The sequence below is a fragment of the Sciurus vulgaris genome (genome assembly GCF_902686455.1).
Source record: "Sciurus vulgaris genome assembly, chromosome: 4".
Taxonomy (NCBI): domain Eukaryota; kingdom Metazoa; phylum Chordata; class Mammalia; order Rodentia; family Sciuridae; genus Sciurus; species Sciurus vulgaris.
In genome coordinates this window covers 197,702-224,467 of record NC_136464.1, presented here as the reverse complement: position 1 = coordinate 224,467, position 26,766 = coordinate 197,702, and the positions used below count along the sequence as shown (strand labels likewise).

General features: G+C 48.7%; 1 protein-coding gene across 1 annotated transcript; it reads left to right on the top strand.

Annotated features, from left to right (window-relative positions):
* Nucleotides 1-2,310: 2,310 nt before the first annotated feature.
* On the top strand, nucleotides 2,311-7,312 carry LOC306660312 (scavenger receptor cysteine-rich domain-containing protein SCART1-like; the record flags this gene model as incomplete). Its single annotated transcript, XM_079138417.1, is given in 11 exon segments — nucleotides 2,311-2,740; nucleotides 2,917-3,234; nucleotides 3,312-3,626; nucleotides 3,705-4,034; nucleotides 4,360-4,425; nucleotides 4,498-4,674; nucleotides 4,677-4,811; nucleotides 5,041-5,067; nucleotides 5,784-5,921; nucleotides 6,421-6,615; nucleotides 7,088-7,312. Coding segments are annotated over 11 exon segments (2,211 nt in total), but the record flags the coding sequence as incomplete, so codon positions are not given.
* Between the last annotated feature and the right edge of the window lie 19,454 nt (nucleotides 7,313-26,766).

Sequence of the window (26,766 nt, the reverse complement as noted above, 5' to 3'; positions counted from 1 at the left end):
GACCTGTTTAGTGTCCTGGAGGGTGTCCCCTGCACCTAGGGACAGTGTGTTCTGATGTGTGTCATGTGCTGGAGCGTGTCCCATATCTCTAGAGACAGTGTGTTTCTGGGCATACCCTTTATCTGTGCATAAACTGATGGATTCATTTTTGCCTGATATTTTGGTGTTTGAGAATAGCTTAGAAGCCATGAGATTGCAAATTCATTATATTTGAAATAAATTTTTTTTGGTAACTTGGGGGTTCCAATTAAAATGTTAAACTTGTAACAATGTCTTGTCTTTCAAATTGATGGAAACAGCTTCAGAATTCAAAGTTACTTGCCAGACCAGGTGATGTACACCTGTAATCCCAGGGCTTGGGAAGCTGAAACAAGAGGAATTGAGTTCAAAGCCAGCCTCAGCAATAGCAGGTACTAAGCACCTCAGTGAGACCCTGTCTCTAAATAAAATACAAAAGAAGGACTGGGAATGTGACTCAGTGTTTGAGTGCCCCTGAGTTGAATCCCTGGTATCCACTCTCCTCACAAAATCCAAAGATACACAAATATTCTGGTCTACATAACTGTCTCTCCCTTTATGTTGTTTACACAGATATGTGCCTTTTATGTATATTTTTGTATCTAATGTAGGAGAAAATGTCAAGAACACAGTCACACTGGCTTCTGTGTTTCCTTATGTGGTTTCCTTTACAAGTGTTTCTTCTTTGGCTTCTCATTTCAATGTGAAGAACTCTTTACTGTTCCTTTGGGGGAAGGTCTACTAACAGTGGGCTTTGTCTTAGAATGTCTTATTTTTTCCTTTAGTTTTGAAAAATAGTGTTGCTGGATGTAGAATGCTTGTTTGATGGTTGTTTCCTGACAGACCTTTGCATGGTATCCTGCCTTTTGTCTTCACCATGGGGACTGATGGGAACCTGGGTGCTCACCTCATTGTGAGTCCCTATAGTATGTGACGGGTCACTTCTTGTTGCTGCTCCTATGACTCCTTTTGTCTTTTCACAGTTTGACTATAATTTTTATAATGTAGTGAGCTTTTGCTAATGTTATTTGTATTTAGTTTTTCAGCATAACAATAGTGTTTCATTGTTTTATCTGTTATTTAAATTGACACATTTAAGTATTTTTTCAGGTGTGCACCGTCATGTTTGATAAGTATGGCTGAATCAAGCCACTGAGCATCTGAATTACCTCGCACAGTTGTCTTTTATTTGCAGGGAGAACACTTAGTCTACTCCCTGGGCCTCTTGAAGAGGTAACACGTCTGTAGTGATCATAGTTGTAGAGTAGACCTCCTGAACTCATTTCTACTGTCCAGTTGACATTTGTCCCCTTGACTAACATCGCTCCAGTCCCTCCTGTTCTGTTCTTCCTGAGTTTGACTCTTCAGATGTCACATGCACATGAGATCATGTGGCAGTTGCCCTCCTGGGCCTGGCCTTTGAGCATAACCAGCAGCTTCCAGGTTCTTCCACATGTTGAACATGACAGGATTTCCTTCCTGTGAAGGGTGACACAGGCCTGCATTGTGTGAGTGCCACATTTTCTTTGTCCATCCCCCCTTGACATGGGGTCGTTCGTGTCGTGGCTACTATTAGAGTGCTGGAATGAATGTGGGCATGCAGATGACGTTTAAGACACACTGACCCCCTTTCCTTTGGAAATATACCTAGTGGTTCAAGTGTACGTGGATGAGTATCACCTACTCAGTGTTTCTTGAGCTTCCTGGATGCGCAATACATACCTTCCTACGATTGATCAAATACTGATTTCTTCAAATGTTCTTTCTGTCTCTCTCTCTCTTCTAGGACTTCCCTTAGCCTGGTGGCATCCACAGTTCTCTTAAACGGTGTTAATTTTGGAGATTCTCAGTTGGTCTGTGTTTTGCCAGAATTGTAACTTTGTTGTTAAGAACGGACATTTTGAATATTGGGAGGAGGACCTCCAGACACGATAGTGGCCCTTATCCAGAGCTTGTGGATTTTAGTCACCTGCACATTCTGGCAGCTTACCTGAGTTTGTTGTGCAGACTGTTCCCCCATGTGCAGTCTTGATAGTCTGCGGAAGTGTAAGGTTAGTGAGATTTGACAGAGATTTCCTTTGAAGAGGGGAGGAACTATTACTCTCCTAGGATTTTCAGACTAATTCTGCATTGGGTCTCTCCCGATTCTGAGCCAGAGTTTGAACTTTGTTCCTTTCCTGCTGTGAGTAGTTGCTTCTTTCTCATAGAACTCACTCCCATGAGTTCTTTGGGCACATTCCCCAGCTGATACACAGCACCAATACTTGGAGTGCCCCCACCTGCCCCTGGTGATTCCACCAGCAAAGCTGTACTTCCTACCTTACCTGTGCCAGGACTGGGTGTGTGCAGAGTGTAAGGAGGCTTAAAGGGAACAGCAGTTCTGGAATCCGGGCCACAGGACTCCGTCTCTCCCCAGAATTCCGGCTGGTCAATGGCAGCAGCAGCTGTGAGGGCCGCGTGGAGCTCCAGGTGCAGGGGTCCTGGGCGCCCCTCTGTGCCACCCACTGGGACTTAGAAGATGCCACCGTCCTCTGCCACCAGCTGAATTGCGGCAGGGCTGTGGCCACACCCCCAGGAGGCCACTTTGGGGAAGGAGGAGCTCCCCTCTGGCCAGATGTATTTCACTGTGTGGGGACAGAGCCCTATTTGTGGAATTGCCCGGTGAGCACGCTGGGGGCCCAGGTCTGTGCCCCAGGAAATTCGGCCTCTGCCCTCTGCTCAGGTGGGTGAGTAGGATCTTGGCAGAGGAAGAGGGAGGTCGGCAGGAGGTTGGAAAAGTGCTCAGAGAGCGCACTCCAAGTGTGCTGAGAGTGGGCGGGGCTTTGCGGGGTGGGCTTTGCCCCTTTCTAGGCCGGGGCCACTAACCCTGAGACCATGGGACCCCTCTTGCTCCTCTAGGTCTCCTCGACGCCCTGCGTCTGAGCGACGGTCAGAGCCGCTGCGATGGCCGAGTGGAGGTCGCCCTAGACGGTGCATGGGGCCGCGTCCTGGACGACGCCTGGGACCTGCGAGGCGCCAGCGTGGTGTGCCGGCAGTTGGGGTGCGGAAGGGCAGAGCGAGCCTACGATGCGCCCGCCCCTGTCCGCGGTGCCCTGCGGGTGTGGCTGAGCCGCGCGCGCTGCATGGGCTCCGAGACTCGCCTGACCCAGTGCAATGTGTCCACGTTCCAGCTGGTGCCCGCGGGGGCCTCGCGGGACGTGGGCGTCGTGTGCTCTGGTGAGTGTGGTAACAGTCTCTTCCCCCAGCCCCCTGGCCCCCAGAGTCCAGGCGCCCCTGACTCAGTCTCTCCGCAGGGAGCCTGCGGGTGCGGCTGTCCGCTGGGCCAGGGCGCTGTGCCGGGCGCCTGGAGGTGCTGCACGGGGGCGAGTGGGGCACCGTGTGCGACGACTCCTGGGACCTGCAGGACGCGCACGTCGTCTGCAGGCAGCTGGGCTGTGGCCACGCCCTGAGCGCACCGGGGTCCGCCCACTTTGGGGCTGGGGCTGGACCCATCTGGATGGACGAGTTGGCCTGCATGGGCGATGAGTCTGCTCTGTGGCAGTGCCCGTCGAGAGCCTGGGGACAACACGACTGTGGGCACAAGGAGGACGCTGGGGTCTTCTGCTCAGGTGGGTGCAGTGGGTCCACCCCTTCCCACACCTCCACTCCTCCTGAGCTCTGCCTTGCTGACCAGCATCTGTCTGCAGGGTTCACATATCTGAGGCTACAGAACGGCAGCCAGCCATGTGCTGGGCGCCTGGAAATTTTCTACAATGGGACCTGGGGCAGTGTCTGCCAGACCCTGAGCTCTACCTCCCTTGGGATCCTGTGCATGCAGCTGGGCTGTGGGCCCCAGGGGCAACTGCTGACTGAGGCAGGAAGCCGGCGTTTCCCCGTGGTTCGCTGGGTGGCCTCCATTCATTGTAGGCACAGGCACGACAGGATCCTGTGGCAATGCCCTTCAGCACCCTGGAACCAGAATTCCTGCTCCAGCGGGGAGGAGGCCTGGGTCCTCTGCGCAGGTGACAGCCGAGGAGGTAGGCAGTACCTGTGGATGGCTGAGGGGTGGGTTCCTGCACTGGGGCTCCTGAGGCTCTGTGCTGAGTGTGCTCCAACTGGAGCCAGCTCAGTCCCCTGGAATTCCACCAGTGGGGGAAACAGCACCCCTGGGCACCCAGCAACGTTTTAAGGACAGTCCGCCAGGAACAGTGTGTGGATCCCCTCAGGTGTGAAGCTCTCTCCCCAAAAGAAACAGAAACTCCTGATCCAGGGGGAGACAGGAAGGAAAAGGGGAAGGAAACTAGTATTCCACAGATTAAGTGGCTGAGCACACAGACACTGATGTGTCCAAATTCCACACAGAGAAAGCAGAAGTTCCTCAGGAAGGTGAGCAGACCATCAACTGTTCATCAGCCCTCAGCTGCCCAGGTATGCCTCTGTCGGCACGCAGGTGCCCCTGCCCCGCTGGTGCGGCCCGAGGTAACCTCTGCACCATTCCAGAGGAGGGCGCGGTGCGCCTGCGCGGCGGCGAGGACGGCTGCTCTGGACGCGTGGAGCTCTGGCACGGGGGTTCCTGGGGCACCGTGTGCGACGACTCCTGGGACCTGGCGGACGCCGAGGTCGTGTGCCGCCAGCTGGGCTGCGGACGGGCGGTGGATGCCTTGCGGGGCGCCGCCTTCGGCCTGGCTCGGGGCCGGTGTGGCTGGATGAGGTGGGGTGTCGCGGCAGCGAGGCGTCCCTGTGGGGCTGCCCGGCGGAGCCCTGGGGACGTGGAGACTGCGAGCACAAGGAGGACGCGGGCGTGCGCTGCTCAGGTGAGCTGGCGGGACCCCGGGGGCGGGCGCCCGGGGGCGTGTGCCTGCGTCCCCCTCCTCTGCTCGGCCACATCCCACAGGGTTCGGTTGGGTGCTCCTGGCACAGGCTGCCACCTGGGTCCTGGGTGCCTCTGCCGAGGGTGGCCAGGCAGCCCCTGGGTGCTGGCAGGTCGGTGCTGCTGGGGCGCCTCTGCCTCCCCATGCTGGTGCTCAGGCCATATTTCTCCAGCAGGTGTCCCTGGGACCACTGCATCTGGTAGGTGGCATCCTGTCCCCACCGACCCCCAGTCCTTGTGTGCCTAGAGGCCCTGCAGTGGGGCTCAGCTCTGACTGCCCTGGGGACCTCTGGGAGCAGGTGTCTGGTCAGACCCTGATCAGGTGATCCAGGCCCCTTCCCTGATGACAGCAGCTGTCCTTCCTGTGCCTGGGTGGGTGAGGAGCCTGTGAGGGGCCGAGGCCCAGGCCCTGGCCTCAGAGGGATTTTCCATGGTGCCTGGGGTGGGCCCTTGCTTGCTGTGGCTTCTGGGATGTTGTGGCTCTAGATCCACAGCAGAGCAGAGGCAGGGGCAGAAAGGCGCATAGTGCTCTTCCTGGGTGCATGGGCTGGTCGTGAGTCCTGTGCCCCGAACCTGGGCCTTCGCACCTGGGCCTTGTCCCCTGGATTTTCCTGGCTGAGCTCCGAGCCCTCTACCCAGGCCCTCACACCAGGACCTTTGTTCTGAGCCCTCCACTGGGGCCTGGGCACTTGGGCAGTCCTGTCCGTATCCTCTCACCTGAGCCTTGAACCCTGGGCCTCCCCGCTAGGCACCTCTGCCATGGGACCTCTGGCCATCTGAGGGGGAGCACTGCCTGTGGGGGTGGCACTGAGGCCCCACCCCATGCACTCCGCCCCCGAGAGGCTGAGGTCATCCAGACCCAGGGTCACAATGCCCCAGGCAGCCAGTACTCAGGAGGCCCCTCCTGCCCCCACAGCCCCTTCCCTGGCCCCTCCACCTGCTGCTGAGGCCTGGACCCTGCCTGGGATCGCCTGCCTAGTCCTTGGCTGTGTCCTGGGCCTCGTCCTCGTGGTGCTGGGTGTCCAGAGGTGCCACAGCAGCGCTGCCTGCATGGGTAGGTGGATGAGTGGGCATGGGGAGCAGGGTCCCTGGGGGCGGAGTCTGGGGCAGCTCTAGGGATGCCAGTGGGCAGGCCCTCTCTGCTCTGGCCGCTGTCCTGCCTGCTGCAGGGTCTTCCTAGCAGCCACCGCTAGGTGAGTTTCTGTGGAGCCACAAGGTGTCGGGGACCCGGGACCTGGGCTTGAGTCTCACTCCGTTTTGAGAAGACCTACAAAGAGAGTCCTCTTTCCTGGGCACCAAGGAGTCTCTCATCCATCCCTCACGCTGCCCTTTTATCTGGGGCCCGTCAGGGCGTGTCCAGGGCCTGGGACTGACCCCTTCCCCCCAGGACCCTTTGATCTGTGGTCTAGGGTGGGGCAGAGCATGACTGAAGGTCCTGCTGTGCAGAGGCTGTTGCAGAGGAGCTGGGTTTCTGCATGTGTGAGAGGCTCCAGGGCCAGTGGGAGGGGCTCCGTCTGCAGGGGTGGTCCCTCTGTGAGTGGTTGCCTTCGCAGGTTCTGGACTGTCTGGACAGCAGCCCTCGGAGGGCGTGTATGAGGACATCGAAGCTGTCCCTGTCGGGGAGAGAGATGACGCGTCCCCAGAATCCAGGGACCCCGTGCAGGAGGAGGACTATGACGATGCAGCAGAGCCCGAGGAGGGCCACCAGGATGAGGGGGAGGAGGCTGGGGCCCTGCTGAGCCCCACAGGTGTGCACCTCTGTGCCCTGGGGTCCGTGGTGCTGCTCTTGCTGTACTGCTCCCACGTGCAGGGCTCTGCTCTGGCCAGCACCTACATTTAAAGGTCCCGAGTGTTGCTTCTGTGTGTCTGGGTCCTCACTGCATCTCAGGCCGGGGCGTTGGACAGAGCCCTGTCCCTCAAGGCTGCTGCGTAGGCTGGAATCCTGCAGTGGGCAGGATGGTGCCCAGCAAGGTCCTGCTTCCCTTTGTTTCCCGTTGGAGCTGTGCTCAGTGTGCTTCCAACACCAGGTCCCTGAAGGCTGAAAGGGAGGCCCTGGGTGGCTGGTGGAGTTGGAGGGTCTCCATGTTAGAACAAATCCCACGGCTGCACCCAGCCCGTCCATCCCTCTGCGGCTTCCCCTGCCATGGGGACCAGGAGCTGAGCACTGGGGGCTCTGGGAAGTCCCTGAGGACCACATGCACATCTCTCTCCTAATCTCAGGTGGGGCTCCCGGCAGCCTGGTTCCTGGAGCTCAGGCTGGGAGTGAAGAGAGTGGTGGCCCCTGGCCCAGCCCACGATGACCCTGAGATGACCTTCTGGGACTGTGAGCTGTGTGTCCAGAGCATGAGATGAACCCAGCAGGCTGGGGTCTTCCTTGCCCTCGTTCTCAAACCACATGTTGTTCAAGTGCCTTTGGCCTCACTCATTCCTCGCCAGTCCTCCAGGACTGTGCTCCAGGGTCCCCTGTGTCCTGGGCCCCCTCTCTGCCTCTCCTTGAGCTTTGTGCCCCTGTGTGACCCATGCTTTGCCTGTTCCCAGCCCATGGTTTTCCTAGCAGCTGTCCTGAGATGTTGGGTGAGGTTCCCCGATGAAGGTCCCATGGTGACCACCTTTGATGTGCAGGCAGGGACGTACTCCTCAGCAGGAAGCTAGTGTACCTCAGGCCCACCTCTCACAAGTGTCCTGGTCTGGATCCCAGCACATCCTGGACACTTGGTCACATGATCAGTGCATATGTGAGCACAGCCTTCCCGCCCCCCTTGAGCACTGCCGTCCAGGAGCACGTGCTCCATTTGCCACCTACCCTGGCCACCCCTCCAGGAACACCTACTGCTTGTCCAAACGGTGACTTGTACTCAATAAACATCATGGTACCCAGGACAGACCTGAACAACTTCTGTAGTTGCACTTGGTCCCAGACGCCCTAAGCACACCGTGCTGGAGGTCGGCTGCCCTGTTACGCGTCAGCAGTCTGTGTCTCACTGTTCTCTAGATCACACCTCTGACGTGGGTCATGAAACTGCTCGCCTGGGACACTCTCCAGGGCCTCGTAGTCAGATTTGGTTCAAAACACTGACTTGGGCCTGTAGATGTCCGTGGGTGGCTGGAGTGGGCTGAAGAGGCTTGGCATCTGTCCTCATTTGGGGTCTGTGTCCTCTGCTGCCTTCACCTTCGGGTCAGAGTCTCGTCAGCACCACACACAGGCTTGTGAAACACTCGACACATCCTTGTGCAAACTCTAACACGGGCTTCACTTGACCCAGACTTGCCCTGCCTCCCTCTCCCCTTTTAAGACTAAAGACACCTGCCAGCCACCATGAAGGGAAACACTGTACCTTGAAGGGAATGATAAGAGGTGGCATCCAGGTTCCTGGAAGATCTCTGCCTGTTCCCCAAGAAGTTCTGGCTGCTCCTCTGCTCTGTTAGCCTACCCCTCCACCCTCCGGAGTGCAGGAGCTGATTTGTGAGCCAAGCTCCTCCTTCCTTTTCTGGCCACTGAATACAGCCTTTCTTTTCCATCCTTCTCGTGGACAAGGTTTTTCTGGGGATGAGCTCTGAGTTGGGTAATGTCCACTGTTTACCTCCATCTGCAACCATGTCCACTGTGTCCACCATCCTTTTCCCCCAACCATCATGAAAGCCACTGTGAGCACTCACCACAGGACCAAACATCTCTGACCCCACCATCTGTGGGAAATATGTTCCCTGATGTCATGCTTCCTTACCATTTGGAATCCACTTTTTAAGAGTGAAAGTATTCATGGTCTGATGAGGACGGGTCCTGACAAAGTCCTGGTGGATAATGGATCCTCATGGTATTCCCTGTGTGTGTAGAATTTACCTTCCTGGTGTCCTGGTAGAGCGGTGGATCCTACAGGAAGGCTCATGTAGAGTGGACCCTCCAGGTGTCCTGGTGGGCAGTAGACCATCCTGTTGGGCCATGGACCCTCCTGGTGAATCCAGGTGCATCCAGGTGGGGAATGGACTTTTTTCTGGGCAAGAACACTGCAATTGATGGGTGCGGTTGCCCCAAGTCTACTCTGGGTAGCTTGGGGTTTGGCGACTTTCCAACTGTTCATCCATATGGAGCAGACCTCCATGGAGTGTGGGCACTGGGCAGGACTTGGACGACCATGTGGAAGCTGTGTCCATGACTGTCAGGTCACCTAAAGCCTCAGAGTGCACTGGGGGCTCCCACAATAGAAGAGGATCTGGCCCTCAGCTTCCCATTTCCCTGCTGGCTGCCTCGTCTTCCTTGTGGTGGCTGCAGGCCTCTCTCTGTCCTGTCTGTCCCCTGCTCTTTGACCTTTGGAAGTATTGGAAGCCCCCAATTTGAGCAGGAGTGGTCCCAGCTTCTTCCTACAGAATCTTTGGAAATTTTGGGAAATTTATTTCATGATCTGGCATCTGGTTTACACTGTGGGGTCACATGAAAAATTACTCTGTGTTTTATTAGACTCTCATATTGTACTGGCCAAGAGTGATGTGCTCACGACAGTGGACTGGCAGTTGGCGTTTGGTCCTGTAGCTGCTTGAAGGGAATTCAGGCTCGTGGGGATGAGTCTGTGGGTTGGGAGCCCTCCCACTGTTCTGGCCTGCGTCTCTAGGCAGCGTCCATTCTTTTGGAGTCACTGCTTGTGGTTGCTGAGAGAGCGTTTGAGAGGCAGAGTCTGGCAGCGGGGACCTGAGCTGGGCTGCCATTCTGGCTTCCTGCCCATCGTGGTGCTCAGAGGAGTCAGGTGAGAGGATTTGGGGAGGTAAGTTCCACAGGCCCTGCTTCCTGCAGCGTGGCCTGGCAAGTGAGGCTTGACGGACCTGGTCTGCTTGAAATTGTGTGTGTGTAAAAGATTGTGAAAGTGTATGTGTGAGTGTGTGTGCATTTTGCCTTCACACGTATGTGTGTGTTTGAATTGCCTGTGTATTGAGAGCACATGTGTGCATGTGTGTGATTACATATCTTGCATGTGTGGGAGCAAGCAAAGTGTGTGCATGAGTAGTGTCGGTGCCCTGGGTTGTCATGGGACCAGCCCAGTGTCTGGATGGCTGGTGAGGTGTGTGACAGGGCTGGGCGAGGGCTGGCGGGCTCTACTGGACACTGGTGCTGGGCCCAGGTCTCAGGTCTCTTCAGGGACTGTGAACCCACAGATGGGCATCTGGTACGCATCTGGGATTGAGGGTTGAGCCTGGCTTGAGTGGGGGCTGGCAACCCTCCAGTCCTCATACCCCAGATGGACGGAGGCTGGAGTCAGGTTCACAATGCTCACTGAGTCCATCCCAGGTGGTCATGAGGTTTTGAGCCTGGGCCTGGGCTCAGCTGTGCCACCTCTGTCCTGCTGAGTCCAGTCTTCTAGGAAGGTGGGTGTGGGAGGGAGGCAGAGGGCATGACCTCACCCAGGCGGGCTGGTCTCCTCACCCAGGCGGGCTGGCCTCCTCACCCAGGCGGGCTGGCCTCCTACGGGTCTCTGCCCTTGCCTTGTGCCCTGCTGCTGCTGCTGTGGCACTGGGTAAGGCCCTGGCACTGCTGCTCCTGAGTTTTCTGTGGCCGGTTGTCCTGTGACCAGCAGTGCCAGGGTCAGCGTTCCTCCTGGCCATTGCACACCATACCACACACACAACATGCCACACACAACATGCCACACACACCCCATACACATGCCACTCCACACACAGACACTCCTACATCATGCACACAAAATTCACACTTATACACACACACCACACACACAGGTACACAGAGCACACACATTGCATCACACATACCACACATGTACAGACATACCACACACATGTACACACACAACACATCATGTCACCACACATGTGCACACACATGTGCACACATCACGCACACTGAGTCACACATGGACCATACACATAAAGTGCGCACACACACCACATCATACACACATCGTATACACGACCTGCCACATACACCACACCACACATACGCAACAAACACCCCGCAAACTATACACATCAGATGCACAACACACACACACACACACACACACACACACACACACACCCCACACACCCCACACATGCACCAATAGCTGAAACTCTGCCCAGGTTCTGACGAGACCCTTTCCTCCAGGGATCCACGTCAGGGTCTGTCCACATGGTCTCAGGGGGCAGCAGGCCTGCTATGTGCCCCAGCCTGTTGGTCTCTCCCAGTGGGGAAGGTGAGGCTCATGGTACCTTACGGCCTGGTTGGGGTAAAGACAAAAGATGAACAAAAAAGCAGGAGGAAAGCAGGAGGGCACTGTGGGGTCAGCAGGGGATCCTGTCCTCTCTGCTGTGGCCTGGACTCTGGTGAGTTCAAGGACTTTGGGGAGGCCCAGAGCCTGGCTGGCTGCACCCCTGGACCAGGGGTGCCACAGTCTCCCTGGTCGGCCTGAGGCCTTGGGGAAGCGGAGACGCCTCTGCCCCCGCATTCAGTTGGCCCCTCAGCAGGGCACCTTTGTGGGAGAGGAGCCCCCCCGCCACCACAGTGGTCCTGGGAGCTGGGGGCACTTGCAGGCGAGCTTGGTCTTACTGGTGGGTACCTTTGCTTCCTGAATCTTGGCTCAAGTCCCAGGTCCTCTGAGGGGAATTAATAGGGAGCAAGAGGTCAGTCCTGCTGGCATGGGGGTGCTCTTCACAGCAAGGCCCCAGGTGGCTCCTGTCCCCACCCCGCTTCTTCTTTTCTGTTGTTTCTCCAGTTCCTGGTCTGGCAGTGGGGTCTTAGGTCAGCTGCTCTTCTCTGGCGTCGGGGAAGCCTCCTCCCTTCTCTGCAGCTGCCTGGTGCTGCCTAGCTGCTGGTGGTCTCTGCGGAACCCGGACTGTGTTGACAGGGCCCAACTAGCCTGCGGGGGAGGAGCGGGCCAGGGCTCCTGTCTTCATGGCATCGCCCTCGCAGGGCAGCTCTGGACCACCCTGTGAGAGCCTGCACGGCCACGCGGCTGACTTCATCCTCCTTTGGGGTGGGGGTTGTGATGACCTCATGAAACACGCTGGGGAGGGTGTTGCCTTACTTTTTCTGGGTGAAGAGTTTTTAGGAGCTTGGAGAGATTTCACCTGTAAAACCATTTTTTTTTCCTGGAAGAAATTTTAGATAAACTTGTCGGTTACCTTCAAGGCATAGGACTGTTGAGTCAGTTTGGTAAGTTATATTTCTCCAGAAATTTGTTCATTTGACCAAAGTTCAAATTTGTGGAATCCTCTCCTTGTTGGGTCTGAACTAGTGTCTCCAGGTGATTGATTGGCATCCTTTTTTTTCCTCTTTCCCAATGTCTGTATAGACTTATGTTGTGATGCTTCAAAAGTCAAATAAAAACTTTCAATATTTTCTGCACTATTAAATTCTCCTTTTATCTACTTCTGATTTTCTTTGTTTCATTGTGGTCCTTCTTTCACTTAAAATTTCAGCCTATTCATTCATTTTAGCATTTATTTTTTCACATTAGCATTTAAGCAATCAATTTCACTTTATGTATTATTTTCATGGAATCCTGCATGTTTTGACATGTGGCACTTTGTTATCATTTAGTTCTAAATATTTAAAAAATATTTCACTATGTTCATTTCCTTGACTATCAAGTTATTTAAATTGGTAATTTAAAATGTTCAAGTAACAAAAGATTTTTATCTTTTTCCAACTCTCATTGTGGAAAATTTCAAACATACAACCGAGTGGAAGGGTTTTGTAATGAAAACCCACGTATGACCTATTTGGATTCCATCTACCTGACCTGCCTTACTGCCGCCCGCCTGCTTATCCAGTGGGTCACTCAGGAGTCTGGCTGTCCACTCCCCTGTGATGCCCACTTGTCCGAGATTCCTGCTCTCCCACCCAGAGGCTGCATCGAGCACCGCTGGAGCAGCACACTTGCTCAGTTTTTCTTCTGGTGTGTGATTTAGGGATGTTAGTCTCCTACAGATGTGTGAGCTATGCAGGGCGACGGATGCCTGTCAAGTCCAGAAGGTAGTCCTCACCCCAGTAGGGCCCTGGATGCCCTGCCAGCAGCGCCCCCTGCAGCCGTGCAGGACAGGCCAACACCTCGAGAAGCTGGCCCGGCCGGGAGGGAGTGATGTCTACTCAAGTCTGTTGCTGAGATCCCTGTATGGTCTGCTCTGCATCTGCTGAGGTGCTCTCCTGGACCAGTTTGCGCTTCCTCTTTCTTTCTGAGGGCCAGCTGGGCTACTTAGCATTTTGGGTGTTATGGATGAAGCTGTTTCAAGCATTCCACCTGAGTCTTTTTGGCCTGTGTGTTGTAATTTCTCTTAGGTGTGGGCATGCTGGGTCACAGGGAAGGACAGGCGCTGCTCCTGAGCATTCCACCCACTCCCACACAACAGCAGGAGCATTCCAGGAGCTCCACCTCCCCCAGCTCCTGAGCCCACGCTCCTCACGACGTTCTCCAAGGCAGGTGAGATGGTATCTGGACGGGTTTAGTCTGGTTTCCTGCAGTGAGGTGAGATGAAGGTGGGGAGAGCCTCAGAGTGGCCGTGGGAGCTTGCTTGCCGTCTCCACCAAATCCTCCTCCTGTTACCTTTTCATGAAATTTTTCTTGTTTCTTGGCTCAAATCCTTCTCTTATTCGCCTGTCATCTATTATATTTTTTAAAATGAACTTTATTTTTAGAGCAGGTCTAGGTTTGAAGCAAGACTGAAGGCAGAGGACGTGCAGCTCCCAGTAGCCCACCTGCTCTGTCTGCACCCCCAGAAGGTACTTTTGTTGTGACCGCTGAGCCCACACCAGCACAGCATGGGCCTGGGAGTCTGGTCCCTGGTGCACCGACTGTCAACCTAGATGACAATCAGACAGCTCCCGGAGCGTAGCGCTGTCCCTGGAGAAGCGGAGCTCTGCCGTGGGAACCCGGGGCCCTAGGAACCAGGGTGCCCCGGAGAGGAACAGGGTCCAGGTTTCGTGTAGTGTGGATGCCCTGTGACCTGGCATGTCCACACCAAGAGGAGTTGAACATGCACCCACCAGGTGAGGGGAGGGGAAGCTTTCAAAGTCGAAAGTGGGCAGGATATTTTGAAACGGTGTTGCCTGGCCACAGGGCTGCAGCAGGGGCGGATCTGCAGCTGGCTCTCTGGCTCCCTGTGTTCAGAGGTGGTTCTGCAGACAACTGGCCACACCCTCTGGCTCCCTGTGTTCAGATGTGGTTTGGCAGAGCCTTTTTTAAATTAATTAACTTATTTGTTCTACTTAGTTGTGCATAACAGTAGAATGCATTTTGACACATCAGACATAAATGGAGTGTGACTTCTCATTTGTCTGGTTGTGCATGGTGTTGTACACAGGTCATTGTACGCAGGTCATTGTACATAGGTCATGTGATCATATGTGCACCCAGGGTCGTAATGTCCCATTCATCCTACCATCCTTCCTCCTCCTGTGCCCTCTCCCCTCCCTTCCCTTCACTCTCCTCTGTCAAGTCCAAATTACCTCTGTTCTCCCCCGCTCCTTATTGTGAATTAGCATCCACATATCAGAGAGAACATTCGGTCTTTGGTTCTTTGGTTTTGGCTTATTTTGCTTAGCATAATGTTCTCCAGTTCCATTCATTTACCAGCAAATGCCATAATTTCATTCTTCTTTAAGGCTGAGTAATATTCCATTGTGTGTATATACCACAGTTTCTTTATTCATTCATCTGTTGAAGGGCACCTAGGTTGGTTCCATAGCTTAGCTATTGTGAATTGAGCTGCTACAAACAGTGATGTGGCTGTCTCACTGTAGTAGGCTGATTTTAAGTCCTTTGGGTATAAACTTAGGAGTGGGATGACTGGGTCAAGTGGTGGTTCCATTCCAAGTGTTCTGAGGAATCTCCACACTGCTTTCCATAGTGGTTGCCCAATTTGCAGTCCCACCGGCAGTGTGTGAGTGTGCCTTTTCCCCACATCCTCGCCAACACTTATTGCTGTTTGTGTGCGTGATGATTGGCAGAGCCCTTGTGACCACTATCTGCGCATCGTGTGTGGGATGCCCCTTCGTGGCCTCGCAGATTTACTTATTTATTTTCTCAGGGTGACATAAGCACGTTCATTTTGATTCTGACAACTTTCATACTACAGTATTTGAGTAACGAAATGGCTAAATCTCTATGTTTGTTTTTGGCTTGTTTCACAGCATTAAATTCAAAAAAATAAAAAATCGTAAAGCGTAAGGAAAATCAACCCCAGAATGAGACACTTTTGCCTGGTTTTCTCAGAATCCAGCTATTAGTAATAGTAAAGGGGAAATCTGACACGAGAGCTCCCTGTGTCCAGGCTGGTCTCAGCCCTGCAGGAGGACCACGAACTGTAAACTCTGAGCTCCTCCAGGCTCTACACAGTGACCGTTCCTTCTCCAGTTTTCAGGGAGGGAAATGGTGTCGTGTGGGATTGATGAGACCTTTGCAACCCCCTCATTCCTTACATGTCCAAGGGTTGGTGTTCTTGTTTTACTGTCCACAGAACATTTGAAAAGTTCCGCCTGTTGAGCTGAAGCGGTGTGCACGGGAGACGCCCAGAACGCCAGAGCAGCATCGGCTCCACGGCAGCAGGACTCAGGGCCACTTGTCACAGTGCATGTGCTGGGCCACAAGGAAATCTCAGCAGACTAAAAGTGTAGGCCCCTCGTGGTCCTTTGCCATTGCCGTAGCCAATATTTATGGTTTGGGTATGAAACGTCCCCTAAGAAAATCTCCTGTGCTAACGCAGCAGTGTTCACGGGTGAAAAGAGTAGGTGACGAGGGCCGTGAACTCACCAGTGACAGATCCGCTGGCGGGTTAGCGATTCGAATGGATCACCTGGGTGTGGCCACCGGGGTGTGACTTAGGGGTCTGTGTTTCATCCCTGTCATCTTGCTTGCTCTCTTCCCACTTCCTGGTTATCGTGAACCCAGCTGCTTTCCTCCACCACACTCTTCCACCATGAGGCTCTGCCTCACCTCAGGCCCAGAGGGAGGGAGCTGGCTGGCCTCCGACTGAGCCCTGACGCCCTGAGCCCAGGCTCCTCCTCTTAGATCTTCTAAGTTGCTGGGTATTTTGGTTCTGCCAACGAAAGGCTGAGTAACATAGCGAACACCTGAGATAAACAGACTAAGGAAGAGGAGAGGCTGATTGTGGCGCATGGTCTGGAGGCTCAGCCATGGTATGGCTGTTGCTTCTGGGCGTTTGGAGGGGTAGCACGCCAGGGCACGGTGTGTGGCGGAGGAGGCCCATTCACATCATGCTAGAGAGTGAAAAGGAGAGATAGGAAGGCACTGGGGTCCCTCGTCCCCTCCAAGGGCAGCCCCTGATGACCCAGCCTCCTCCACTCCCTAAGGTTCCGTCTGCTGCCGAAAGCTCCACAGCCGGGACCAGGCCGTCAACACGCTGCTCTGGGCGTCGCTGAAGATGCAGACGCAGCATCAGCAGAGCTCCGATTAATGAAGGAGACTTCTACACCTGGAGGCACGGAAGAGGAGGTCCCTGGGACGAGGTGGCGCCCAGCATGGCTCAAGGAGCCCCTGTGGAGGCCTTTCAGTGGCCTCCCCAGGCGCTTGGGCCAGCGTGCTGGAAGTGCCGGATGTCCCTGCTCCTACCCTCTGTGATTTCTCATTCTGCCGACTCCATCTGCTCGAACACCTGGAACTGAATAAAATAAAGCAAATAAGAAACACAGAGAAGCACTGCAAGCTTCTTGAGGGGGGAAGGAGCCACCTCACAGCGCCACGCTGGTGGCTTCTGCCGGCAGAGGGCCTCACGTGGTTTGGTTTCTCCTAGGTACAACCTGGGAGGTGCAGCTGCTGGGTCTGGGAGGGACTCCAGGGGAGCACACCAGGAGCTGGACGCTGCCTCCCGTCTCGCCTTCCCACAGCTGTGATCTGGCTTCTCACATCTTCCTCCATACCTCCGCTGTCTCGTGTAAAATCACAACACCCATTCTAGTGACTGTGCACTGCTATCTCCTTTTGACTGGGATTCCTGGTGACTCAGGATGCCAAACGTCTTGCGTGCGCTAGTGGCAATTTGTGTATGTTCTTTGGAGAAACATCTGTTCAGATCCTTTGCTCATTTTAATCACGTTACTTGTGTTTATATTACTGAAATGTAAGAGCTGAAAACTTCCCAGGTGAGTCGTTACCAGACACGTGGTTTGCAGATGTTCCCTGCTGTCCCCAGGCTGTCCTGTGGATCTCAAGAGTGTCCTTTGAGGCAAAAACTTTCGAAGTCCAATCTATCAATTTTCTTTGGTTGTATGTGCTTTTGGTGCCAAATCTCAGGTCGTGATGACTCACCTGTCTTGGTCTGAGGTTTTTTATAATTTTGGCTTTTAAAGTTAGGCATTTGACATTTTAAAGGAATTCTTAGGAATGATGTGAGGCATATGGGTATCCAGTCATACCAGCACTGTTGGTTGAAAAGACAATTCAATGGTCTTGGCACCCTCTAATTGTCAAAAATCAGTTGACCAGCCTTATCAGGATGCATCTCTGTACGTCAGGTCTGTTGCATTGGTCTGTATGCCTAGCCAGTACCACGTGTTTCTGTTGCTATGGCTTTGTACTTTGCAGTCTTTTAAAAATCTTCATTCATTGTACACAAATGGAGTATAACTATCATTTCTCTGGCTGTGCACTAACTGTGCGTCCTCTTATCTAATCATATCGTGAAGATTGTCTTGGGATGATCTGGGTTCCTTGAGCTTCCCTGTGGACTTTAGGGTCAGTTTGTCGATTTCCACAAGGAAGCCAGCTGGGGTTCAGATAGGGATTGCTCTCAGTCTTTAGGAATACTGGGGAGAGCTGCCTCCTCCACCATGTTAAGCCTTCCCACCCGTGAACACGGTGTCCTTGAGTCTTGTGAGCTCTTTAATTTTTTTCTCTTATTATTATTTAATTTTTTTTAATTTTTACAGTCTGCGTTTTGAATCATTGTACACAAATGGGTACAACTTTTCATTTCTGTGGTTGTACACAATGTAGATTCATGCCATTCATGTAATCATACATGTACATAGGGTAATACTGTCTGTCTCAGTCTACTATCTTTCCTTCCCCCAAACCCTCTCATGCAATTTTCCTTTATACCATCCAAAATTTCTTTCATTCTTCTCTCCCCCCCCACCTCCCTCCTTATATATTGTCATCTACTACTTATCAGAGAAAATATTCAGCCTTTGGTTTTGTGGACTTGGCTTATTTCACTTAGCATGATATTTTCCAACTTCATCCATTTACCAGCAAATGCCATAATTTTATTCTTCTTTATGGCTAAGTAATATTCCATTGTGTATATACACCACAGTTTCTTTATCCATTCGTCAATTGAAGGGCATCTAGGTTGGTTCCACAATCTAGTTACTGTGAATTGATCTGCTATGAACACTGATGTGGCTGTATCTCTGTAGTATGCTGATTTTAAGTCCTTTGGGTATAAACCTAGGAGTGGGATAGCTGGGTCAAATGGTGGGTCCATTCCAAATTTTCTGAGGAGTCTCCACACTGCTTTCCAGAGTGGCTGCACCAATTTGCAACTCCATCAGCAAAGAATGAGTGTGCCTTTTCCCCCACATCCACACCAACACTTATTATTGCTTGTGTTCTTGATAATAGCCATTCTTACTGGAGTTAGATGAAATCGTAGGGTGGTTTCAATTTGCATTTCTCTAATTACTAGGGATGAACACTTTTTCATGTATTTATTGATCACCTATATATCTTCTTCCATGAAGTGTTTGCCCATTTCCTTAGCCCATTTATTGATTGGGTTCTTTGTACTTTTGGTATGAAATTTAAGTTCTTTATAAACTTTGTAGATGAGTGCTCTGCCTGAAGTGTGTGTGTAAAAGATTTTCTCCCACTCTGTAGGCTCTCTTTTCACATCATTGATGGTTTCCTTTACTGAGAAAAAAGATTTTTAGTTTGAATCTACCCCATTTATTGCTCTTGCTTCTATTTCTTGAACTATGGGGGTCTTGTTACAGATATCTGGTCCTAAGCCAATGTGATGGAGATTCAGGTCTACTTTTTCTTCTATGTGGTGAAGGGTCTCAGGTCTAATTCCTAGATCCTTGATCCATTTTGAGTTTTGTACAGGGTGAGAGATAGGGGTTTAATTTCATTTTACTGCATATGGATTTCCAGTTTTGCCAGCACCATTTGTTGAAGAGGCTATCTTTTCTCCATTGTAAGTTTTTGTCACCTTTGTCTAGTATGAGGTTACTAAACTTATGTGGGTTTGTCTCTGTGTCTTCTATCCTGTACCATTGATCTACCTGTCTATTTTGGTGCCAGTACCATGCTGTTTTTGTTACTATCGCTCTATAGTAGAGTTTAAGGTCTGGTGTTGTGATACCTCCTGCATCACTCTTCCTGCCCAGGATTGCTTTGGCTATTCTGGGTCTTTTGTTCTTCCAGATGAATTTCATGACTACTTTCTCTATTTCTATGAGAAATGTCACTGGGATTTAATTGGAATTCTGTTAAATCTGTATAGCGCCTTTAGAAGTATGGCCATTTTGATAATATTAATTCTGCCTATCCAAGAACATGGGCAATCTTTCCATCTTCTAAGGTCTTCTTCAATTTCTTTCTTTAGTGTTCTATAGTTTTCATTGTAGAGATCTTTCACGTCTTTGGTTAGATTTATTCCCAAGTATTTTTTTTTTTTGAGTCTATTGCAAATGGAGTTGTTGTCCTCATTTCCCTTTCAGATGTATCATCGCTTATGAATAAAAATGTTTTAGATTTATGCGTGTTGATTTTATATCTGCTATTTTGCTGAATTCATTGATGAGGTCTAGAAGTTTTCTGGTGGAGTTTTTTGGATCCTCTAAATAGAGAATCATGTCATCAGCAAATAGTGACAGCTTAAGTTCCTCTTTTCCTATTCGTATCCCTTTAATTTCTTTAGTCTGCCTAATTGCGCTGGCTAGAGTTTCGAGGACAATGTTGAATAGAAGTGGTGAAAGAGGACATCCCTGTCTTGTTCCCGTTTTTTAAAGGGAATGGTTTCAGTTTTTCTCCATTAAGAATGATGTTGGCCATGGGCTTAGCATGAATAGCCTTTACAATGTTCAGGTACGTTCCTACTATCCCTATTTTTTCTAGTGTTTTGAGCATGAAGGGGTGTTGTATATTGTCAAATGCTTTTTCTGCGTCAATTGAAATAACCATATGATTCTTATCCTTAAGTCTATTGACATGATGGATTACGTTTATTGATTTAAGGATGTTGAACCATCCTTGCATTCAAGGGATGAACCCCACTTGATTGTGGTGCACAATATTCTTAATATGTTTTTGGATACAGTTTGCCAGTATTTTGTTAAGGGTCTTTGCATCTATATTCATCAAGGATATTGGTCTAAATTTTCTTTCCTTTATGTGTCTTTTCCTGGTTTGGGTATGAGGGTGATATTAGCTTCATAGAATGAGTTCGGTAGGGGACCCTCCTTTTCTATTTACTTTGAGAAGTATTGGAATGAGTTCTTCTTTGAAGGTCTTGTAGAACTCGGCTGAGATTCCGTCTGGTCCTGGGCTTTTCTTGGATGGTAGGTTTTTAATGGCTTCTTCTATTTCATTGCTTGATATTGATCTGTTTAATTCGTGTATGTCCTCCTGGTTCAGTGTGGGAGGAGCATATGTCTCTAGAAATTTGTCAATGTCTTCGGTAATTTCTCTTTTGTTGGAATACAGATTTTCGAAGTAGCTTCTGATTATGTTATGTATCTCAGTGGTGTCTGTCATGATATTTCCTTTTTCATCAAGAATTTTAGTAATTTGAGTTTTCTCTTTCCTCTTTGTTAGTGTGGCTAAGGGTTTATCTATTTTGTTTACTTTTTCAAAGAACTGGCTTTTTGTTTTGTCAATTTTTTGAATTGTTTCTTTTGTTTCAATTTCATTGATTTCAGCTCTGATTTTAATTATTTCCTGTCTTCTACTACTTTTGCTGTTATACTGTTCTTTTTCTAGGGCTTTGAGCTATAATGTTAGGTCATTTAGTTGTTGACTTTTCATTCTTTTCTGGAATGCACTCCATGCAATGAATTTTCCTCTTAGTACCACTTTCACAGTGTCCCAGAGATTTTGATATGTTGTATTGTCATTCTCATTGTCCTCTAAGAATTTTTTTTTATCTCCTCCTTGATGTTTTCTGTTATCCATGTTTCATTCAATATCATATTATTTAGTCTCCAGATGTTGGAGTAATTTCTGTTTTTTATTTTGTCATTGATTTCTACTCTCAGTCCATTAAGATCTGATAGAACACAAGACAGTATCTCTTTTTTTTCACTTACTAAGGGGCTGCTTTGTGGCATAATCTATGGTCTATTTTCGAGAAGGTTCCATGTGCTGCTGAGAAGAAAGTGAATCCGCTCGTTGATGGATGGAATATTCTATATATGTCTATTAAGTCTAGGTTATTGATTGTGTTATTGAGTTCTATGGTTTCTTTGGTTGGATTTTGTTTGGAAGATCTATCTAGTGGTGACAGCAGTGCATTAAAGTCTCCTAGAATTATTGTGTTGTGGTCTATGTGATTCCTGAAGTTGAGAAGGATTTGTTTGATGTACAGGGATGCACCATTGTTTGGGGCATAAATATTTACTATCGTTATGTCTTCCTGATTTATGGTTCCTGTAAGCAGTATGAAATGTCCTTCTTTATCCCTTCTGACTAACTTTGGCTTGAAGTCCACTTTATCTGATATAAGGATGGAAACCCCCGCTTTTTTACTGGGTCCATGTGCGTGGTAGGTATTTTCCCATCCTTTCACCTTTAGTCTGTGGATGTCTTTTTCTATGAGATGAGTCTCTTGCAGGCAGCATATTGTTGAGTCTTTCTTTTTAATCCATTCTGCCAGTCTATGTCTTTTGATTGATGAGTTTAGGCCATTAACGTTCAGGGTTATTATTGAGATATGATTTGTATTCCCAGTCACTTGGGCTTATTTTTGGTTTTTAAGTTGGCTTGGTTTCTCCTTTGAGTGCTTTTTCTCTAAGGTAGTTCCTTCCTTTGCTGACCTCCATTGTTGTTTTTCATTTCCTCCTCATGGAATATTTTATTGAGAACATTCTGTAGCGCAGGCTTTCTATTCATAAATTCTTTTAAATTTTGTTTATCATGGAAGGATTTTATTTGGTCTTCAAATATGAAGATTAGTTTTGCTGGGTATAGGATTCTTGGTTGGCAACCATGTTCTTTCAGAGCTTGAAATATGTTGTTCCAGGCCCTTCTAGCTTTTAGAGTCTGGGTTGGGAAGTCTTCTGCTATCTGTATGGGTTTCCCCCTATATGTAATCTGATGCTTTTTTCAGGTGGCCTTCAAAATCCTATCTTTATTTTATATGTTAGGCATTTTCATTATAATGTGCCTTTGTGTGGGTCTGTTGTGATTTTGTGCATTTGGTGTTCTGTAAGCCTCTTGTATTTGATTTTCCATTTCATTCTTCAGGTTTGGGAAATTTTCTGACATTATTTCATTGAATAGGTTGTTCATTCCTTTGGTTTGTATCTCTGTGCCTTCTTCAATCCCAGTAATTCTTAAATTTGGTCTTTTCCTGATGTCCCATAGTTCTTGGAGATTCTGTTCATGATTTCTTACCATCTTCTCTGTTTGGGCAACTTTATTTTCAAGATTAAATATTTTGTCTTCATTGTCTGAGGTTCTATCTTCCAAGTGGTCTAGTTTTTGGTGATGCTTTCCATTGAGTTTTTTTTATTTGGTTTATTGTTTCCTTCATTTCAAGGATTTCCTTTGTTTTTTTCTGAGAATCCCTATCTCTTTGTTGAAATGATCTCTTGCTTCCTGCTTATTGGTATTATCATTCATTGCTTATTGCTTATTGGTATTATCATTCATTACCTGCATTTGCTCTCTTATCTCATCCTTTGTTTCGCGAATCATCTTAATCATGTATAATCTGAAGTCCTTTTCTGACATTTTTTCTACCCTACTGTCATTGAATTCTTTTTTTTTCATTTTTTTATTATTTATTTATTTTAATTAAAAATCATAAATTTACATAGGGCAATATTGTTTGATTCATTGTTACTTTTTTCCCTCCCCCCCACCCCTCCCACCCCTGTCATTGAATTCTATTAATATAGAATCTAGATTTGTTTGTTTTTTCATGTTGTTCATGTATCTTCCCCTCTAGCAGTGCAGATCTGGGGTATTGCAGATTTTCCCCTATAGGCTTATAGTGGCCCTATAGGTTTTCAAAACCTTTTCTTTAAGGGGAGATCAATATTAGCAGTGCCCAATTCAGACACTATGCAATCCTAGACCAAATAACCCCTATGAAGACAATAACAAAATTGTCATAATAAACAGAATGAGTTCAAATATTATCTTCAGTATAAGAAACAAATTCACAATAAGGTCTGCAGTTTCTAATGGAGGACAAAGAGGATGCAGAGGGATATAGGATGTAGCTGTTAATGGGATAAGAAAAGAATATACAGAAATTCTAGATAATAGAAAGGGTGAGAGTGTAATCAAAAGAAATTGGATGTTAGCATGCAAAAAGGGAGGAAGAGACCCTGAGGAAACAGGTAAACAAAAGGAAAAGAGAGCAAAAAAAAAGTAAAGAAATAAAAACTTAAAATCGTTCAATAAGGAGAAGAAAGAAAATCTACAGTATAACAATCATATAGTATTCAGACCTCCCAGTCCTCAGTAGCCTGATGCATGAGAGGTACCTGGCAATAAACTTCAAGTCTCCAGCAGATGTCTCAGGATGGGATTTGCCCCACCTGAAGATCGGAGCTACGGCTTCCAGGATTATCCAAGATGGCCACTCTGGCTTCCAAATGTGTTGGCAAATGGGGAGCTGCAGCTCAGGGTGTGGACGTGGTCAGCTGGCGGTCCTGAACGCAGGATGCGTTTGGTCTGGCAGTGGTCCTGGAGGTTAGTGTGTTTGGTGTGGTTGTGGGATTCTGGAGGCTGGGTGCAATCAGTTGGTCTGGGGTCCCAGTGATAAGACACAGTCAGCTGGTCTGGCTGTCCTGGTGGCAGGGAACAGTCAGTGGATGTGAGGGCCCCGGAGGCAGGGAGTGATTGGTTGGGCTGAGGGATCCTGGAGACGGGGCTCAGTCAGTCTGACTAGGGGTCCTACGGGGCCTGGCTGTTGTCTCAAAATAGCGGTAGCCACGTGTAACCAAAGCTGCAGGTATGGTGACAAAGAACTTCCTGGCAACAGCAGGCAGCTGGTGCTCCACTGGTGGTTGGCGATCAGTTTGCTGGCAGCTGTCGGACGATCGGGAGGTGAACCTCGGGTGGTGGGTGATGGGTAGGTGAAAGGCAGGCGATGGACAAGCAAGAGGCAGGCAAATGACAGATGATAGGTGCCTAACAGTGAGCAATCTGCACTCATAAAAAAGTCATTGTCGATATGCTGGCAAACTGCAGGTGACCTCAGTAGACAAATGGGGTAAACAACAGGGGATCGATAAGCAGCAAAAACTGCCTCACCAAGAAACAAATATCCTCTGCTTGAAACCGGAGTTATGGAGCAACAAGGAACGCAGCCTCCCTCTAGTCCGCCATCTTGGATCTCCCCGCATTATCTTCTTAATATGTTTTTGTATGTGATTTTCCAAATTCTGTTAAAGATTTTTGTGTCTATATTCATCAGAGGTATTGCTCTAAAATATTCTTTCCTTGATGTGTTTTTGTCTGGTTTTGGTATCAGAGTGATACTAGCTTCATAGAATGAGTTTGGAAGGGTTCCTTCCTTTTCTATTTCCTGGAATACTTTGAAGAGTATTGGGATGAGTTCTTCTTTGAAGGTCTTGTAGAACTTGGCTGAGAATCCATCTGGTCCTAGGCTTTTCTTGGTTGGTAGGCTTTTGATCTGTTTAAATTGTGTATGTTCTCCTGGTTCAGTTTGGGAGGATCATATGTCTCTAGAAATTTGTCAATGTCTTCTAGATTTTCTATTTTTTTTATACAGATGTTCATAATAGCTTTATTTGTAGCAGCCAAAAACTGACACCAGTATGAGTGTCCATCCATAAATCAGTAGATAAACAAACCACGGTATAATACAGCCATATAATAGGAAAAAATACAAAAAAGGAATTAACTACTGATACACTCTATAAAATCGATGAAATTCTTAATTATGCAGAACAAAAATAGCCAGAAAAAGTACATATGGTATGATTCTACTTGTTGTATAACATTTTTAAAATTCAGTGTTGGGAATTGAACCCATGATTTCACATGTGTTGAACTACATGCCCACGCCTATAACATTCTTTTTAAGAAGCAAAATAATATCTAGCAACAGAAAGGAGATGAGTGTTTGCTTGGGGATATGGGAGGGGAATGCTGGGAGAAAGAGTGTACAGAGAGACACAAGAAAATTTTTTGTAATGAATGTGTTTTTTAAAGTTACAGAGAATGTCACTGTAGACTTATTGTTTATTTAATCAGTTCCCTATAGGCTGTTTTCAATCTTTTATTCCAAACCATGTTGCAATTAATAACCTTGTACATACAACATTCACACATGCAGGCATACCTATAGGATGAATGTTCAGAAGTAGAATTGCTGGGTTAGACCATGCACTTTCACTCTTGATAAAGATCACCAAATCACCTGCCACAGAAGCTGACCATTCTTCATTCCACCAGCATGACAACCAACAACTGGGGTTTCCAGCATCTGAATTTTTGCCTATCTACAGGTAGGAAAGAGTATCTCAGTGTATTTTCAACTGGCATTTTTTCTTACTATGAATGAAGATGGTGATCTTTTATACAATTTAAATATATGTGTTTGTCTATGCAGCATTTATTCATGTCTTCACCCATTTTTCTCTTATGTTAGTTTCAATTTCCAGGTGCTCTTTCAATATTAGAGAAATTTACCCTTTATATGTTATAAATATTTTTTTCTCAGCTTGTCATTTATCTTTTGAAACTTTTAGATAGTTCTTTCTTTTTCCAGTTGGAACACTCTTTTAAGAATTACTACCTATCTTTAGCTGTAGATCCTGGCCTTCTCTGGTGTGGTCGATCCCAAATTTCTCCTGTATCTCTAGACTGCATTTTGCCACCAGGGTAATGATGTCACTCCTTTGATTTTTCTCCACTGTCCCGAGTGCCAGGAATACATTCCCTGTGATATTTAGGATGTCCCCTCCAAAACAGAGCACATGCTCCAAATGTCACTCATGTAATAACTGAAGGTGTGGGCCAGTTTGTTCATGTCATGTTCCGACTTGCACGTCAGGTTGAACCTGTCCATTAATTCTGTAAAACCCATCATGTGGATGCCTAGGAGGACGCCCTGGGCAGTGGTGAGCTTGGTTCCCATCCCCCGGGCTTCCTGAAGACCAGCAGGTCGGGAAGCAGCGCTGCCAACCGGGCCTCCACAGCCACAGAGGCAGCAATGCTGCCCGCTCACGGTTGCCATGGCAGCGGCAGGGCTGCCTGCTGTTGAGATTTTCTATTTTCTTGGAGTATAGATTTTCAAAGTAGCTCTTCATTATGATGTGTATTTCACTGTTGTCTGTCATGATATCTTCTTTTTCATCACGAATTTTAGTAATTTGAGTCTTCTCTCTCCTTCTCTTTGTTAGTGTGGCTAAGGCTTTATCTATTTTGTTTACTTTTTCAAAGAATCAACTTTTTTGTCAATTTTTTGAATTGTTTCTTTTGTTTCAATTTCACTGATTTCAGCTCTGATTTTTTTTTTTTATTGTAAACAAATGGGATACATGTTGTTTCTCTGTTTGTACATGGCGTAAAGGCATACCATTTGTGTAATCATAAATTTACATAGAGCAATGTTGTTTGATTCATTCTGTTATTTTTTCCCTTCCCCCCACCCCTCCCACCCCTCTTTACCCTCTATACAGTAGTTCCTTCCTCCATACTTGCCCCCCTCCCTAACCCTAACTCTAACCCTTCCCTCCCCCCCATTATGTG